The following is a 19088-nucleotide window of genomic DNA, read 5'->3' as shown; positions in this document are numbered from 1 at the left end:
AACATAAAAACTGGCCTCCAAACTTGAAGTTTTAAATAACTTCCTAATGTGAGGGGAAGACCTTCCTTCTCTAAAGGGCCCCTCTCTGTTGTGCCTATTGCACAAAAAGTGTTATCCAGAATATTCAGTACCCATACTGACTGGCTCTATATTCTTGTGTTTCCAACTAGGTTTACAAGTTAAACACAACATTTCTTCTATTATCCTCTATGATAACAGGTTTGTTTTAATACAAATTATAGTCCTTTTGCGTTAACATAACAAAATATGTTATTAAGTGACTCAATTCCGAACGTGATGTCCTCAATTGTTCATCCTTTTTAACACAGGGCAGATCGGTTAAAGTATCCATCCTCTTTCGCTCAGTTTATACGTCCACCATTAAAGATATATTCACAAATTCAAAAAGTCTTACCAGTGTTTCAAAGTTTTATGGTGGGGTGTATCAGCTTCACCCGTACATTCAAATGGAGCTTTCGTTGTCTCTTTGAAAACCACGTAGTTTCTCCCGGATCTTCGCTCGATGTGTTTCCTTACTTTTCTTTGAAGTTGCGCCCACCTTTTCCCAAGGCCTCTGTTTCGCTTTTTCAGAAAGCCCTACTCCAGTTGCCTCTTCGCTACTTATCAGTCCCTTTTCTTTCAAGTCTTTCGAAGCTTCCATCGTCGTATTATATGTAATCGGGCCGTTTTCCAGAAAGACTCTGTTTCGCCGGCGGTGGCGTTTGGAACTTAATCCCTTTCTCTTTCAGAATTTTCCTGATCGGTGCAAATGTCCTTCTTTTCTGTTGGACCTCAGGTGGATAGTCTTGGTCAAAGAAAATCCTTTTTCCTTTACAGTACACTTCCTTCTTCCTCCATGCAGAACGTAGGACCAAGTCCTTCGTTTTATATTCCAGGAAGAATACCACCACAGATCTAGGGTATGCATCAGCGGGTGGTTTGGGTCCAAGTGCTCTGTGGCACCGTTGAATTTTGAGGTCCAAGTCACCGAGTGACAGCTCCGTTTTGATAATCGATTCCACCAGTTCTTGGACATTATTCCCTTCGCTTCCTTCCGGGATTCCGAAAATCCGCATATTATTTCTACGTGAGCGTGTTTCAAGATCTAACAATCTCTCTTGTAAGTTTTCTTGAATTTGGATGCTTTGTCCGAGTACTTCTTTGATCTCAGCTACGTTCTCCTCTAATTCCGCAACTCGCTGCTCCGCTTCATCGATCCTCTCTGCCGTGACGTTTAGGTCCGTGACAAGCCCGTTCAGTTTTTGGTTGACTTCTTGTTTAAAATTGCTCAGCTCTTCTTTCACATCTCTCGCAAGAGAATCTCGGAAGGCAGTTAGTTCAGTTTTAATATCCACCCGGAAAGCTTTAATGTCCGCGTGTATCGCCGCAATGCTAGCTGACAGGTTATCAGCAGCGCCGTCCATCTCAGCCATTCCTTCTGTTATTTTTTCAGTCTTTTCAAGTTTCGATTGTTGTTTAATCCTAGCTTTTTTTGCTTTGTCCCCCTCCATATTATTTAAATCCAGTTTAATTATAATATGTAATATAAAACGGAGGATTAACACCAGACCGTATGGGAGCACTCTCACTATGCTGCTACACGTGTCGACGCCATACCGGAAGCCCCAAATGTTAGTTTTATTAACAAAACTTTAAGTTGATTTCATAGGGTCGAGTTTCCCTCTGATGCCGTTCTTTCGTTCTCACTCCCTGAGGAGCAATTAATTCGTCGCTCACTGGACAAGCACTTCAGGTGTGAGGGCACATTAACGCATTTATGTGAAAACAATGTTAATATGCTTCTTCACTTTGTGGGTAAAGTCACATATCCATGGCACTTCGCCCTTCCTTTTACTCTGGCCTTTTACTCCAGAGCATCAGTTAAGGGGTGTTATTCGTTCGAACGTTTGATCTTTAGCATGGAATACGCTTCATATATTTCTCTGTTCACGCTCCACTAACATGTTACACATATCAAATCAATTTGTGTTATACATTTTCATTTTCATTTCGCAACTTCAAATTTCGCAACTTCAAGCGTTCAAATGTGCATGCAATTTACATATTAAGACTACTGTTGGAAATGGCAAATGTAAATTATAGAATTACATTTTCATTTGACTTTTGCACGTATGGGTAATGGAAAATGTAAATTTAAATACAGAAATACAATGTCAATTTGAATATTGCATTGCCATATTGCATATTGCATTTTAAATTGAATTTCGCTACCTATATGCTTCCATAATGGCAGGCGTTGGTGCCTTTCAATACGCACACATACACGCACTTGCCTTTATTGTTTTTTTCACTTAAGTATAAAGTCATACCCTTCAGAAATCAGGTCACCTTTTTTTAGACCAAATGATTAAAGGACAAGCTATAAAAAACTCAAGCTGTAAAATCTGTTCAGCTTACTCAAGTACACTGGACAAACTTTTTTTGTTTGTGTTTTATTTATTTATTTATTTTTATTTTTTTAAAGGACAGTGAAGAGGTCGTCTCGGTGAGACTTTTGTTTTGACTTTAAAGAGTTTAAAACTGTTGATGTCATCTGTTTGTTACTGTGCATGTTCTGACGTGTATTTGCAATGTACTTCTGTAGTGTGATGATATTGGGCATGATATGTATATTGTATATTGTACAATATAATAGTGAAAAAAAAGTTGAAAAATCACTTTTCACTCTGAAGACAGATTTTGGTGTTCACACTTGGTTTTATTTTTTACAAGAACCAACTTGTTTTTGACCCATTTAATATATTTATTTTTAATAAAATCGAATTTATTGTCATTATTAAATACAAATATTTAAATAAGTACTATATTGTAGTAGTACTATTATAATGTAAAATAAAAAATTAATATTTAATAAAAAAAATGATAGAGCAACTGTAAAATTACAATGTTAATAATTCCATCCTAAGTTCTTCATTTTCAAATGCTAAACCATCAAACTTTTATTTTGGGAGTTTACTGGCAAATAAATGAAGAGGTTGAAGAGTTTGGTTCCAAAACGCGATAAACGCCATTTTTTAAAAAATTGAGTTTCCGCCAAAATCAGTATTTTATCTGGTCGGTATTGACAAGTCAATTTTTAATTTTATGCAAAATGCGATATCCGCCGAGTTATTCTGTCATGTTTTCTCCCTTTTTTTTCCAAACCGCGACAAACGCCAGTCTCCCTTCTCTGCAGAATGCGATATATCCACTCAACCAATCACAGCGCACCATTCCACGCACTGTAAACCGTAACAACCAATCACAGCACACCATTCCACGCACTCTAGACAGTTATGGCTGCGCTTTGAATACACCCGGCATCCTAGTTTGTTGTGTATTTTCAACAGTTTCAATATGAAAAATAACTTTTATATTGATTCAATGGATTTATTGCATTTTGGGGGAAAAACAACGTGTCATGGATTTATTGCATTTTGGGAAAAAAATAATACAATTTTATAATAAATCTTTGAAAATCAAAATCTGGATTTGAGTTTTTAATGTTATTATAACCTAAAGATGCTATGTGAAAGTTTGAAACAGAAAATAGTGGTTTTCATCTTGCCACTTTCTTGGTAAAGAAAACATATTTTTACTCAAATTAATCAAAATGGATTTATAGCGTTTTGGAACCAAACTCTTCAAATATATGCACTGCGGGTTTTAGAGTGAAGAGCAGCACTGTGTTCATTTACACTCAAGCAGCTCATGATAAAGTGTTTTAGAGTCTTAGCACGGTTAAAAGTAAATAAACAGTGAAGCGCTTTGAGAATATTGTGATGTTGATTTTATTTTCATATATCCTGCAACACTGTTTTCTTCCAGAAACAGAAGAAAAAAATCGGACTACACTTAATTTCCATTGCGAATGCACTTAATCGTGAAAAGGGGCTGTTACATACCAGAATGGAACCAGGTTGGAAGAATAGGGTTAAAAAAAATAAGAGGTCTTGACCTCACTTAACCAGCTTTTCCTGCTAACAGAAGAATTATAAACCCATTTGTTCAGAATTATATCCACCATTTTTAGTTACAGTACAGCTCCCATGGCAGAAGTGTGTCTGTCGTCCCCTTTCACCTGTGTTAGAGTCTTGCTTTGTTTTTATCTGTTCCTGAATACCTCTGAGCTGTTGACCCTCTTGAGTGCTCAGGTGCTCTGTGGCACGGCGACACTGGCAGTTATACAGAGAGAGAGAGGGGAGGAAATGTAATGGCCTGTGAGAAAGATAGGTTATGAGAGAATGAGGGAAGAAAAAACAGCAGCTATACGGAGAGAGAGAGAGAGAGAGAGAGAGAGAGAGAGGCCTCGCTGACATTTCCCTGCTGCATATGCAGCTGATAGTATCTGGCAGGGCCTGGCTCTCTGGGGAGCCCTGTAATCTGTTCCATCAGCGTTTACTACCGAACAAATTAACTAAGACAAGCACCGCCGCCTGAGCCAGCAGAATTCTTCCATTAGGAAAATTATAAAGCTATTATGGGGAACAATTTGGTCCTTTACTCTCATTGGAGGGCTACAGGGCTTCCTTGAACTACACCAGGGGGGCTGGATGGAATACCCCAGGGGGCATTAGCACTATTGATACCAATAGAAAGAAAAATCATGCTCTTTATTATCTCAAACCTTTCTCTTTGACAGCAGCAAGATTAAATGGAGAGTTTTTATTAAGTCTCTGAGAAGAAAAGACCCTAGTGAACTCAGTTGTCTCCTTTCGAGTTTCAAGTGAGACAGTCTCAAACTGTGCCCAGATAACAAAGATCTCAGTATAAATTTAAATATTTGTATGATTTTTCCAAAACCAAATAAACTGCTCTATTATTTGCACATTAATTTTACAGCCCTATACTGTTTTCGTATATCAACAGTTGTCATATTCATTTTTTGCAAAGAATTTGAGGAGAAGCAAGCATCTGAGACTTGGTACTTCATTGAAGTTCTTCCTGAGCTTTGAATGCACAACGTTTATTATATATTATGATTTATATTTGCTGTAAATATAAATGGTTGCTCAACCTTAAAACATTTTTTTCCAAAGGACCTTTAGGAAAAACATCTGAGATGAAGTTGATACTTCAATGAAGTACCTTCTTAAGCTATGAAAGCACAGCCGTTGCTGTATTATGATTCATACTTGCTAAAATCCTGGCTGCACAACCTAAAAAAATCACATTATAGTGTAAGACAAGAATATATATCATGATTACATTCAAAAATCATTTCAGAAGTTGACATTTTGAATCCAAGTCACTCGTTTAGTTGAAATTGTGAATCGAATCAACAGATTCTTTTCAATGAGCCCTTGATCTGGTTCACATTTCAGAATGATTTATTCACAGATGCGTTCCTAAGTTGAAAGTGCAATTTTTGGTGTAGTATGATTCATATTTCCTGTTATTTTAACTCCCATGACCTTAAAAATGGCATTAACAATCATTTCAGAAGTTGACATTTTGAATCCAAGTCAGTCGTTTAGTTGAAATTGTGAATCGAATTAACAGATTATTTTCATCGAACACCTTGATCTGGTTCACAGTTTAAAATGATTCATTCACATATGGTTTCCTAAGTTGAAAGTGCAACCTTTCCTGTATTATGATTCATATTTCCTGTAATTTTGGCTGCATGACCTTAAAAATCACATTATGGTGTAAGACAAATATATATATATATATATATATATATATATATCATGATTATGTAAAGGTAATGTATATAGGCTACCTTTAATAGTGCTCACGTACATTACATACATGTCATGTCAGTGCATTGTTAGAGTAAATGCATTATGGCACAGTTTATTTCTGTCACAGTCTCACCACTTATATTAATAACAAGCCGTTTAGGAAGACCAGAACCATAGCCCACTTACATAGCATGACGTTTTAATCTAAAACTTGTCCCATTGACCCAGAAACCAGTGATCCACACCCGTCTCTAGGGATGGTATTTTAAAACCAGATTTGTCCCTGTAGATCAGCCCTCATGCTTTTACCTTGCCAGACTAGCCGAACGACGCTCCGTCGGAGTGCTTTGCGGAGCCATGTGTCTTCCTATGTGGAAGGAGGAGGTGATAATAACAGAGGAGAGTAAAATTGGGGCGAGACTGTGGTGACTCAGCCCCCCAGTTGTTGTGTTGGAGGTTTGGGGAGTCTGGCGCACAGAGTTCCAGCCTAATTAAGTTGATTTTTTCCTAGCATCTGGCTCCCAGATGTCAGACGATATTCTTTAGCTCAGCTCCCTGCTGTTGAGAGTAGAGGAGTGGGACGGCAGGGACCGCAGACTGCTGACTTTTCATGAGGCCCATCAGGGGTGGGACAGCAGCACGCTGTAGGTGACTGATGGATGAGGCGGCCAATCGCGGTGTGCCTGTCGCAACTTTCCAGGGAATCTGATTGGTTAGTTGGAGCAGGAGGTTTATAGCCACAGTATGCCTGCAGGTGCATACCGAGCAGTATTCTCACACCTTATAAAACACGTGTTTCATGCGAAATAGACGTGATGTTTGGCGAGAAGGTTCTGTCGTATTGTTTTTACAGATTTCGAATTTGGTGAATGTGACCGGTCTGAGGGCGATGACTGTGATTGTGGACAACAGAAAGTTGTTGCCGACATCTTCTTAGAGCGGTGCCAATTAGTAATTGTGAATCAGTTTATCTAGTTCATAATTCAGACAGAATGATTAATTTATGAATCAGTTCTTAAGTTGACATTTGACACAATGAATAGTTTAGTCCAAATTGTGAATTGAATCAATTGGTTCTTTACCGTGAATTAGTTGATTTGTTCCACAATTAAGACTGAGCAGTTCATTCACAAATTGGTTCCTATGTTGACTTTTGAAACCAATTTACTGACACATTTGGTTCAAATTGTGAATCGTCACTTGTTTTGTTTCTCAATTTAAACTGAGCTATTTATTCATGGATCGATTATTAAAGTGACCTTTTGAATCTAATTCACTGACACTTTAAGCTCAAATTGTAAACTGAATCAACTGCTTCTTTTCAGTGAATCAGTTGATTTGATTCACAATTCATTGCTTAAACTTATCTGTTTTTAAGCTGACTTTTCTTTTCAGAACTTCATAATAGAAAGAAATGTTTTTTTTCTGATTCACAATTCAAACTCAATAAATCATTAATGAATCGGTTCTAAAGTTGACATTTTGAATCCAACTTGCAGAATGATTCAGTCTGTATTGTGAATTGGATCAACTGGTTCTTTTCAGTGATCTTTCAGTGCTTTTCAGTGGTTGTTTGGAACAAAGTTGGCATGATTAAATTATAGGAAAATTATAATTTTACTTTTTTCTTTTTACTTTTTTTATCTTTAAAATCTGATTGTCACATGGAAGAGAAATCAGTTCTGATAATCCGAAAACTGAAATTATTGCCAGTTCTGTAAACCCAAGGTTTATATTTGGGCACATTTTTAATGACTTACTGATGTCATGTAATTTATTTACCAAAACAGTTACTCTGGAACCTCATGTGAATCGTTTCCCTTGTCTGTCCACAGAAAGAACTGGATGCCACCGCCGCAGCCCTGGCCAACAGACAGGATGAAAGTGAGCAGTCCAGGAAAAAACTCATCGACCAAAGCCGTGAGTTCAAGAAGAATACTCCAGAGGTGAGCAAAAGCGAGAAATTATTTTCCAAATGATAGGAAGCTCAAAGGTAGTGGAGCGAAGGGGAATTTGAGCGCCTAATTGTCATATGTCTGGACCGGCACATCCTGGTCTCCCGGGTTCCCGTGAAGCTCCATGTTTCAGCATTTCATATCAGTTGATATTCTTCTGCATGCATTCTGCCTCCATTTTGACTGCTTACAGGACTTTAAATGTGCACCCTGTAGAGTTGTGTTCTTGTTATTACGATTGTTCCACTTGAGTTCTAGAGCATGGCCTCGCCGTTAGATTATTTTTCGGATTCTGCACTTGTCTGAAGCTCGGCATGGCCTTGTAAGAGAGGTCAGTAGCAGAGAAACCAGAGGACATTATGGTTTATCCATTTAGGGAATACTTGGTCTGCATGAATAGCAGCGGACGGTTGTGTCCAGACCATAGGGTTGTCTGTGAGGTCATGTTCCAGGGGAAAAACTGAAGCTGCATGTTAGCAAGACAGTAAGGATCAGTGATTCTTTATTTACTGAAAACCGTCTCTGATCTGATAGAGTTCTGAAACAAACTCGTCCTGACAGTAGGAGAACATTGCGACCATTGGATCAGGATGGTTATCTGATGTTTGTTCTGTTTAGAAACAGATTATTTTTAATGTGTGGACATGATAATGTTTATAGTCTCTGTTTTTGTCCTATAGTATTTACAGACTCTAAATCTTAAATCACATGGAGCGGTAGTTTTCGCTCGCATATTGATGCATCACATGTTTAACGCATTTATTGATTTTGACACTTTCATTCTGAAATTTATTTGTAAATCAAATCCAGGTAAAATGTTTAACAAAAGCATAGTAATCTGTGTTTTTATATAGCCGAATTTAGTATAAAATATGGAAATATTTGTATATTATTTATATTTATATCTATATATTTTTTTAAATATTATTATTTATTAATTTTATTTTATAAATTTCGACCGATTTAATCAAATAATAATAATTAATACTAATAGTAATAATACAATATATAATATAATTTTAAAATATAAACATACAGTATTTTATACAAATCTCATACTAGATTCTATATGCTACGTGTCATCCAACACTTTAATATTATTTTCTTTTCTTAAAAAATAATAACGTGTTAACATGTTAAAGAAATGGAAATTAATTTTGAATTACTGAATTGTCTATTTGTTCAGTTGCCTGAGGCTGTTTATTTGTCTCGATTTAGTATCGTGCTGAAGTTATTGTTAGTCTGGATAATGGGTAAGAACAGTGCAGGATTTAGGAATCAAGGCAAAGAAGTAAGAGAAGACACATCAGACAGCTGTCAGAAGACATCTACAGTTCAAAATAACCTTGGGCTTTTCTTTTAGTCTTTGATTAATAATATCCTTATCAGCATAAGAGTGTTTTTGTGAAGATTTCAGACAGGTGCCTGCAATCCTCCAAACGGCAAATCCGTATAATTCCTCGCTATGTTTGGTTTTGAGAAGTCTCTGCCAACCCATCTGAAGTGTGGAGAACTCAAGGGCACCGCGGTGCTCCGGCCAGCGATATCTTTGATCACGGTTGCCGTCGCCTTCTGCCCTCTTCCCTCTTGCTCCCTCTTTCCTGCCTCTCGTTTTGTGAATTCCTCGCGAGTTACCACTCCCAGAGAGTGCCGATGAATAAATGGAAAATAAAAAACCTGTTTTGTCTCTGGAGCCTCAATAAATCAGTCCCCCTTTTCCATTTAAAATGTCCAGGGCTGCAATTTATGTCTGAGCTTAATAACCCGTTACTAAATTAATCGTGCCGGGGGTTTTGACTGGGAGGCCACGCTTTCGGAGATTCTGTGAACCCTGTAAAAGAAAAAAAAAAAGTCCATCCGAGTGCTTTTCTGCTCGGTACCCAAGGTGCAAGACATCAAGGGCCTCAGTCAGAGAGGTGGAAATTCTATGAGGGAAGCTGGAAATTTACCTTAATGGCTGGGGTGCTGGATGTGGAATTAATGTGCCATGGCTACCTTACTGTACCATTCCTTCAGACATAGGGCAAGCCGTAATCTAACCCCAATGGACTTTGTGGTATCAGCAGTTTTTATGCTAATTTGGGGTGTTTGTGCTTAAATTACTTATACATTTGCATCAATTTCCACTAGCTAAAGGACCAAAAAAAATGAAAATTCTGTCATTTGATTGTTGCAACAAAATTTCTTGTCAAACGATACTTTCAGAAAAAGGTGAATTTGAATATCCTTTCCAGTTTTTAAGTATAATTAAGTTTCAAAATGACAAAAAAAAGCACCATTAAAAATTTCATAAAAACAGTCAAAAACTACTTCTAAATCTTTAGCTTTCATTCAGGTGTTGATTTATTGATGTGTGACATTTTTTGACATTTTATTTGTTTAATAAATTGATTTGATCATATCAATAATACAATATTTTGTATTTTGCCAAGTATATATACACTTAGTGTGTCATTAAAAATGAATTGCGCATCATTTTAATATCATTTTGTTTTTGTTCCTTAATAAGGAACTGAATGTTTCAGAAAATGAGGATATTCTTGCTGAATATCATAAAATCAGTATTTTTAATATAAATAAGTAAATGAAGACTGGGGTTTTAAAGCTACAGAATGACAAAAAGGACCATTCAAGTAAAATCAATGTAGTCCAAAACTACTTGTGTGCAAACTCTTCTGAGGCCACATGACTCCTTAATGTGAGAAACAGGCTGAAATGATTTGTTCATGAATTTGATTTTTTATTCTTTTTTCCTTTTTTGATACTTTATGGTGCTTTTATGTGCTTTTTTTGGGCTGTAGTCCCTATTCATTGTAAATGCACAGAAAAGAGTGACCAGTATGTTATTTAAAATTTCTTCTTTTGTGCTTAACTGAAAAAAGAAAATCACACAAGTTTGGAAAGACATGAGGAAATAATGACACAATTTTCATGTTTGGATGAATTGTCCCTTTAAAGTTTTCAGACCTTGTCTGTATAATATATTTGGACAGATGAATTGCCATTTTTGTTTCTCTGTCTCTTCATATCCGTTTCCATTTTCAGTCCACTAATGTTGCGCTGTTGTTGTTTAATTGTTATTGACTAGTTATTTATGTAGCTCCTTCATGGTTCTGCTTCGCCTCAGGATGCAGGTTGAAAAGTTTATTGTCCGCTATGTGATGTCAATGTGACAGATAGGGATTTGTTAGGATGACCCGTTATTTTCCAACCGATTACATAACGTCTGTGTTTTCCTCGCCATGCACCTGTGAAATAAATAATCCTAAACAGCCGTTAAATTTGCCACAGATCACTTCATTTTGTCTTTTTTTCGAACGCATAAATATTTAACCCAAACAACCGCCACATTTGGCCCTATTTTCGTTTAGCTTTTGCATGCTCATTATTTAGATGGAGTTTTAAATAGGATGTGATGGAGACTGAAAGAGACCTGTGTGTCTGTGCTGAAATTATATTCAGAGCTGCCTGTGTGATGGAAATATTTTCATAAGGTCATGTGCATTCCCTCCCCTCTAGCTCACATATTTTGAGTTTATCCATTAGACACCATTGATAAAAATCTAATTTTTTGCATTTTCGCTTAGTGTTGCACCACATGCAAACACCATAAGCGCATTTAAAGTTTACGCTGAGCGTTTGATGGTGAATAAACCACACAGTGCTAATATACCTGCTCTTTATGTACACTCTTTAAAGTGAACAGGAAGGGGGCTCGCAACCCATTTTATATCCGTAATGTGGCTTTTTTTGAAGTTAAACAATATTCGTATGTATATTGGGACTTTATTTTCTATATAATAATTTGATTAGATTGATTAGGTCTTTATATGGCAGGTGATTGGAGGATAGGGGTTGAAAATGTAAAAAGTTTGGCAACTTCAGATGAGAAGGAAAGTCACACTAAAAGATGAAAACTTTTTTTAATTTGTTCAGTGATGAAAAGTTCCTAAGATCAGAAATGTTTATTAATAAAATATGGTAAATTTTGATTGCATAGACTGACTTTGTTTGATGTTTAAATCACAAACAGCCTTGTGTGCCATTTAGAACTAAATTGAGATTTTTTAATTCCAGTTTGAATCTGAGTTGATGCAGGACGCTGAATTTAAGAAATTTGAATTGAAATGAAATAAAATTCAAAGAAATTCATATGACTGCTGTAACTTTTTAATAATTTGGTTTTGAATGAAATGTATTTAGATTTTTGGTATGCATAAGCCATAAACATGGTAGCATAAACAAAACACCTAAGATGTTAAACATTAAATTGTATTAATAATCAGTTTAAAAGAACACCCATGGATTTTTTTTTAAATATGTAGCCTACTTTTCATTGTTAAATTTTTTTTATTTATTTATTTAATAATAATAAATATATATTGAAATTCATGCAAAAAAGTTTTTGTAAAATGTCTAAAATAAATGTCCTACCTTTCCAGTTTAGCTTCCTGTGTTGTGGCCGATTCAGTTCAACTCATGAATTGAAAGAGGTCATTTTTACATTCTTGTGATGATCTAGTAAAAAGGTTTTTTGTCCTGTTTTTGTACTATATTTTGATCATAATTGCCTACATGTGCACTGATGTTTCTTTTGCTGATTCTCAGCATCAAAGCGCACTACAAAGAAGAACATTAAGTCAGTCGAAGAAAAGAGTCCTTTCTTTTTTTCATTTTTTGCAGTTATGATTGTTGTGTGTGTGTGTGTGTCAGCCATTTTGATTTTTGCTCCTTCACTGGCTTTGATGTTGCCTTAAAGGGGACAGCTGGTTGGCCTCTGGACGTTGTGATGTTAGTGTCCAGAGATTTCATTGGCTGCCAGGGCTGGTCAGAGAGAGCTGTGAACTGAATGGTCCTGACAAAATGAATACGGTAATTAGGGCTGATCCACTGGCACGCCGCCCACGCTGGCAGACTGGTGTCTTACACTGTTAATTATAGCCGTCCCATTCGTAACACGACGTTAGGGTATTACCAAGGACTGAATTTGTTACAGTGTATTTGTGTGTGTGTTTGTGTATTTCTGTGTGTAGTGAGAGAGAGAGAGAGCATTGTGTGACTAGCACACTGAAAAATGCCTTTGATGTTGACACTGTAATGGAGGCACGGGGGGGCTGTGGAGGCACAATCCATTGAGGTCTGGGGTCGACATATCCGGTTTGTAGACCTGAGCCATTCACTATATTCATACGTGACCAATGAAATGATTTCACAGCCGGTAGGAAAGAAAAATCACAAATCATGTTTCTTTATATATGTCAATTGTTTTTTCTAGGCTGCAGTGAGATTAAATGAGGAGACTTTTTGCCTGATTTTTTTTTCCTGAGAAAAAGACCCCAGTAATCTCGCATGTGTCTCTACTATACTTTCAGAATATCTTAAAGGGGTCATATGATGCTGCTAAAAAGAACACTATTTTGTGTATTTGGTGTAATGAAATGTGTTTATGCGGTTTAAAGTAAAAAAACCACATTATTTTCCACATACTGTACATTATTGTTTCTCCTCTATGCCCCGCCTTTTTGAAACGCGTCGATTTTTACAAAGCTCATCGGTCTGAAAAAGCGAGGTGTGTTGTGATTGGCCAGCTATCCAATGCGTTGTGATTGGCCGAATACCTCAAGTGTGAGATGGAAATGTTACGCCCCTCACATACTGTTGATGCCGTGTCCCGGCCGGAGCGACGAGACAAAAACATTAAAACCCATTACAAACGAGGCATTTGTTGCATCCAGTGGGGACATAATTACAGATTATAATGACTTATACTGTCTTTTTCCACGTTGCGAACTGCCGGCATTTTAGTCTAACGTTACTCTCCCAGGATCAGTAAACAGTCCTCCATAAAATGCGCTGCACACATCTGGATATTTGGGTTAAACTGTTCTGGAATAGTGTTGTAAATACAACTTAACCACTGATTTGTAGTCGTGTCCTCTTTTGGAAAACCAAACAAAGTAGTTTCGCTTTCACAACGAAAAACACAGCGGCCTAGCGTGAGGGGAAGCCCCGGCTTAGCGTGCGCTGAGGCGGGGATAGAGTGAGCTGAGGCCTTGATAGAGTGAGCTGAGGCGGCGGGGTCGAGAACAGCGCGCCCGGCGGATCCGACGAATGAGCGGCAACCACATGTAACGGACCCCGGGCTGGATTGCGCTTAGTCCACGGTGAAAGTTGATGTATTTCCTCAGCGACCAGCACAGATCAGCTCTAGGCACGACGAAGCGGATATCGTCCTCTTTTGGAAGACCAAACAAAGTAGTTTCACTTTCACAACGAAGCACACAGCGTCTTCACGACATGGCTGCAGTGTCAACAAAACTACAGTGAGACTAAAAGTTACACCTTCTTTCTTTGCGTGAACATTTGGGCGGCGTTATGCAAATCTTCCCACATAGTGAGGTAGATATGTGGGGGCATGTTAGAACCAGCCGTTTTAGGTAGGTGTGGCTGACTCTGAACTTTTATAAAGAATATCTCTTTGGATTTGAGACTTTAGTCTTTGCAACTTTACAGATCTTCTTTATGCACTAAGAGCTTGTAACACTCCAAAGAAAAAGGAAAAATTTAAATCGCATCATATGACCCCTTTAACAATATCAACTCTGGGATGGGCAAGAGATGAATGTCTGCAATAAAAAGTTAGAGATTTCAATATGAGCTCAAACGATTCTCATCACTGTTTCCTCATTTGTTTTTTTATGTCTCATAGAAATATTCACAGTTGATACTTGAATAACAATACTTGATAGTTATGACATATACAAAACTGAGATTTTCATTGTCTCTTGAGCTATGAAAGAGCAACCGCTGAGAATTTTCCTGTGAGAGGTTTGCACACATGTTTAGTCTACTTAGATCAACAGATCGTATTCAGGGTTTCAGTCATGTTTAATCATGCTCTTTCTCAATATTTTGTGTATATTTGAAACTTGGTTGCTATTTTCAGAAACTGGAATTGCAACATGGCTTAAACAGCAATGTAAGAATGATAATTTATTTTATTTTTGTTTAGATGTTTATGTAAAATATTTTATATTTATATTAAATTAAAATACATACGTTTTTTTGAAAGGCATTTTAGTGTTATTTTAGATTAAAAGAAGAAAAGAAAAGAAATGAATAATTATATACAGGAAGGATGCATTACATTAGTCAAAAGTGCCAGTAAAGACATTTATAATTCAAATATATGCTGTTTTTTGAACTTTCTATTCATCAGAGAATCCAGATAACATGGTATCCACAAAAATAGTAAGCAGCACAGTGTTTTCAGCAATGATAATAATAAAAGTTTCTTGATTTCTGAAGTATCATGTGACACTAATGACTGAGATGCTGAAAATTCAGCTTTGCAATCACAAGAATAAACTACGTTTTAAAATGTTTAAAAATAGTAAACAGATTTTTAAAATTCTAGTAGTGTTTCACAATATTACTATTTTTACTGTATTTTTCATCAGATAAATTCTGTGGTGAGCATAAAAGACTTCTTTCAAAAACATTAAAATATCTTACTGACCCCAGACTTTTGAATGATAGTGTGTATATATAATACCATAACATTCATAATGGACCTTGTGCTGTTTTATTGGCTCATTTATGTCTAGCCTTTGAATATGTTTGTTTGATATATGTTTGAGTGTGATAACATCCTGCATTTTCAGAAAAAAAATATGTTCAAAGTTCTTCTGTGTTTTGTCAGAGGTGATTTGCTTTTACATGGTATCCTTGAAGAGGAGCTGACCTACTAAAGGCTTGTGTGGGAGAGATCTGTCTCTCTGCATAGCCTTCGGGTTCATGGTGGGGTTTTAGCATTAGTGCCTATACATCTCCTCCTGACAGGTTAGTAGAGCTGTCAATTGAAGAAAAGTCGAGGAAAAATAAACAGTACCTCAGATTATTTTTAATATTTCATTTCTCGCCCCTCCCCCTCCTTGTGTTCATTTTTCTGAGGTTGAGAGCACTTGTTTAATGTACTGGTTCATTGTATTTGTGCCTGTAGGATTTGATCCATCTGCTCCGCCAAAGCGGGATCGAGACTGGAGTGGAACTGATGGGGCTTGACTGTGTGCCACTTCCTGTCTCTCTCAGCTGACTTGATTGGCTGTTCCTCAGAGCTTCCTGTCTGATACTAGTGACCACTGGACTTTGCTGAGTGTTATGCCTTTGGATATTCTGACTACTGTGTCCGTGTTTATGAGTCACGCTGCCCCACATTTCAAAGCGAGTCCAGTTTAAATTCTCTTCGATCACTGTTGGTTGTACTTGATTGTTAGTTTTTAAAAACTAAGTCTGTCCCTGAGCTGCCTGGAGAAGAGTAATCTGTCTTCTCGAAGCGGCCTAGCCGACAACAGATTGGTCACGTTAGCCGAGCCTTTGCAACCCCCAGCGATCCTTTCAAAACCCTGCAATTCACAGTCCTGCGGTCAGAAATCAAGCCTTAAAGGGATAGTCCACCCAAAAATAAAACTTCTGTGATCATTCACTCACCCTCATGTCGTTTCAAACCTGTCTTTCTTCTGAAGAACACAAAAGATATTTTGAAGATCTGTTCTTGCCCAAGTGTCATTGGGATCCATAACAGCACTGAATCCAACTGACTTCCATTATATTTATTATTCTTTTGTGAAAGTCATAAGATTTGGAATGAAAATATTCATTTTTATGTGAACTATCCCTTTAAATCCCATAATGCCCCTAAGACTAGGAAGATCTCGGATGGGAGCCTGGAAATATATGGAAAAAAATTTCCCTGTCTGTTTTTATTACATTAAGTAAGTCACTGAATGCAAAAAATCTTAAATTAGTTTGACACACACATTGCCTTAAGCCTTTTTCTCCATCCGCTTTCTTTTAACAATGTCATTTTGTGATGTTTGATAAAAAAATACTAGATTACAATTGTCAGTTATCATGTCATTTTCCTTTTTTTTTTAAATTATCATATGATTCTTACTTCTCAGCTGAGTGTAAATCAATACAGTCAGTGTTTGTTTATGAAAGATCCTTTATATATTGTTCACATAACGTGAATGCTTAAGTTATTTGTGCTTAAATACAAAGAAAACATCTACTACTATTGTTTGTAGAATGAAAAAGAATATGTATATTCTTCGAAAGCGAATACATACACTTGCGTTATTGTTTAGTGTCAAAAGAACACTTATACTCTTTGTTTGGGGTTTTTACGCAACCTTAGGCTGCCTAAACAACATTTTATTGTGGCAGTGAATGTGTATATGTGTTTGTTTGTGGGTTTTAGTGTCTGCAAGCACCCGATAACCCACACACTCATCTTCATCTCCTTGGGTGGGCAGTGTACCGGCCTTGGGAGCGTGATCAGATTTCAGGCTGTGCTCCATCATTCTTGAGCAAATGGCTGTGCTGTCAGATGCACTCGGATGCACGCTGAAACATGCACACTTAAACGTATATGCTCTACACACTCGTACGGACGCTCTTCATATGTAAAAGCACAAAGACAGGCATGACCACATGCACAGATGCCATTAACCCTAGTTCCACTTACTGATTTTTCAACACTGGGCTTGCCTGTCCTGTGCTTTTCAGCACCGTGGCTCATGGTAACCTCCGGAAGCCCGTTCTTTGAAGGGCCCCAGTCTCCTGGTCCCCAGTGTTAGATGTCCTAACAGAGACCTACTTTTACTGATTAATGTACCTCAGAGGTCTTTGTCTGACTTGGGTTACCGATTCTTAAAGTAAATGCGCATGCACAAACACACACACACACACACACACACACACACACACCTGCACAGTGTCCTTTCAACAGTCCTTAAAGAAGTAGTTCACACAAAAATTTAAATTTGCTGAAAATGTAATCACACTCATGCCATCCAAGATATAAATGAGTTTGTTTCTTTATCAGAACAGACTTTGAGAAATTTGGCATTACATCACATGAACATTGAATGGGTGCCATCAGAATGAGTCTAAACAGCTGATAAATTAAGTCTATCAATTAACATCTTGTGAAACGACAAACACACACACACATACACACTCACACACGCACACACACACGTGTGCACGCATGCACAAACACACACACACACACACACACACACACACACACACCTGCACAGTGTCCTTTCAACAGTCCTTAAAGAAGTAGTTCACACAAAAATTTAAATTTGCTGAAAATGTAATCACACTCATGCCATCCAAGATATAAATGAGTTTGTTTCTTTATCAGAACAGACTTTGAGAAATTTGGCATTACATCACATGAACATTGAATGGGTGCCATCAGAATGAGTCTAAACAGCTGATAAATTAAGTCTATCAATTAACATCTTGTGAAACGAGAAGCTGCATATTTGTAAGAAGCAAATTCATCATTAAGATTTTTAACTTCAAACTGTTGCTTCCGGCTAAAATAAGTCCTCTATCCACAATATTTATTTTTCCAATGAAAAAGCTGTTTCATCTGAATCAGGAGAGAAATATGCACAGATTAAGCACCGCTACCAAGCAAAAGCAATCCAAAACAGTTCTAAACAAATATGTTGGCGGGTTTTGACTTGGATTTTTGGACTGGAGTCATGAGGACTACTTGTGGATTATTGTGATGTTTTTATCAGCTGTTTAGGATCTCATGCTGACGGCACCCATTCACTGCAGAAGGATACATTGATGAGCAAGTCATGTAATTCTAAATTTCTCCAAATCTTTTCCTATAAAGAAACAAACTCATCCACATCTTGCATGGCCTGAGGGTGAATACATTTTAAGCAAGTTTTTATTTTCTTTAAGGTAAATGTGCACACACATGCACAGCATCCTTTCAACAGTCCTTAAACTCTGGGTGTGACATGAGATCTGGCGTGTTCTTCTTTCCAAGGCCCATTAAACCGTACACTTATTTTAGCAGTTTGCACGGGATATTTTAAGCACCCACAGTCAGGGCCGCCTGACTAATGCGACAATCATTCCTGTCATCTCTTTATTTGGGTGTGGCTGCCATATTTTCACCAGTGCTGAGTGACAATGCTGAAAGTGAGCTCGGATGTATGTACGCGGCCACCCCGTTCCTTCACCCGCCCTGCCCTGTGCCCGGGTCTCTGCCCGTCACTCCATCTGCCACCTCCGGTCGGAGGTGCCAAGGCTACAGACCATTAGCACAGAGCAGGTCTGTATTTATAGTGCTTAACGGGCATGACTCAACAGCATCACTGGTTGCTTTTAGCTGTAATAGAATCTGTGCTTTGCTGAACACAGAAAATCCATTATTGTGTATGATAATATTGTTTCTGTTGATGGGCGAACCGGGACTGAAATTTCCACTGGACCGCTTGCACCTGCAGAAACCTTGTTTATAGTAAGAGAGAAATGGGCAGGCAAAGGTGTAAGTTTGTGTGTGTGTGTGTGTGTGTGTGTGTGTGTGTGTGTGTGTGTGTGTGTGTGTGTGTGTGTGTGTGTGTGT

General features: G+C 37.5%; 1 protein-coding gene across 3 annotated transcripts in view; it reads left to right on the top strand.

The window, feature by feature from the left end:
• Positions 1 to 19088, top strand: part of LOC107691661 (homeobox protein cut-like 1) — a 150208-nt gene that overhangs the window by 37136 nt on the left and 93984 nt on the right. For all 3 annotated transcript variants that reach the window (XM_016490402.1, XM_016490403.1, XM_016490401.1), the window contains exon 2: positions 7523 to 7633. In XM_016490402.1, the coding sequence (XP_016345888.1) occupies positions 7523 to 7633 (111 nt within the window). The remainder of the gene's footprint in view (positions 1 to 7522; positions 7634 to 19088) is intronic.

The sequence above is a fragment of the Sinocyclocheilus anshuiensis genome, unplaced genomic scaffold (assembly GCF_001515605.1).
Source record: "Sinocyclocheilus anshuiensis isolate Anshui unplaced genomic scaffold, SAMN03320099.WGS_v1.1 scaffold186, whole genome shotgun sequence".
Lineage (NCBI taxonomy): Eukaryota > Metazoa > Chordata > Actinopteri > Cypriniformes > Cyprinidae > Sinocyclocheilus > Sinocyclocheilus anshuiensis.
The sequence above is the reverse complement of the archived record's forward strand: the minus strand, read 5'-3'. Positions and strand labels throughout refer to the sequence as shown.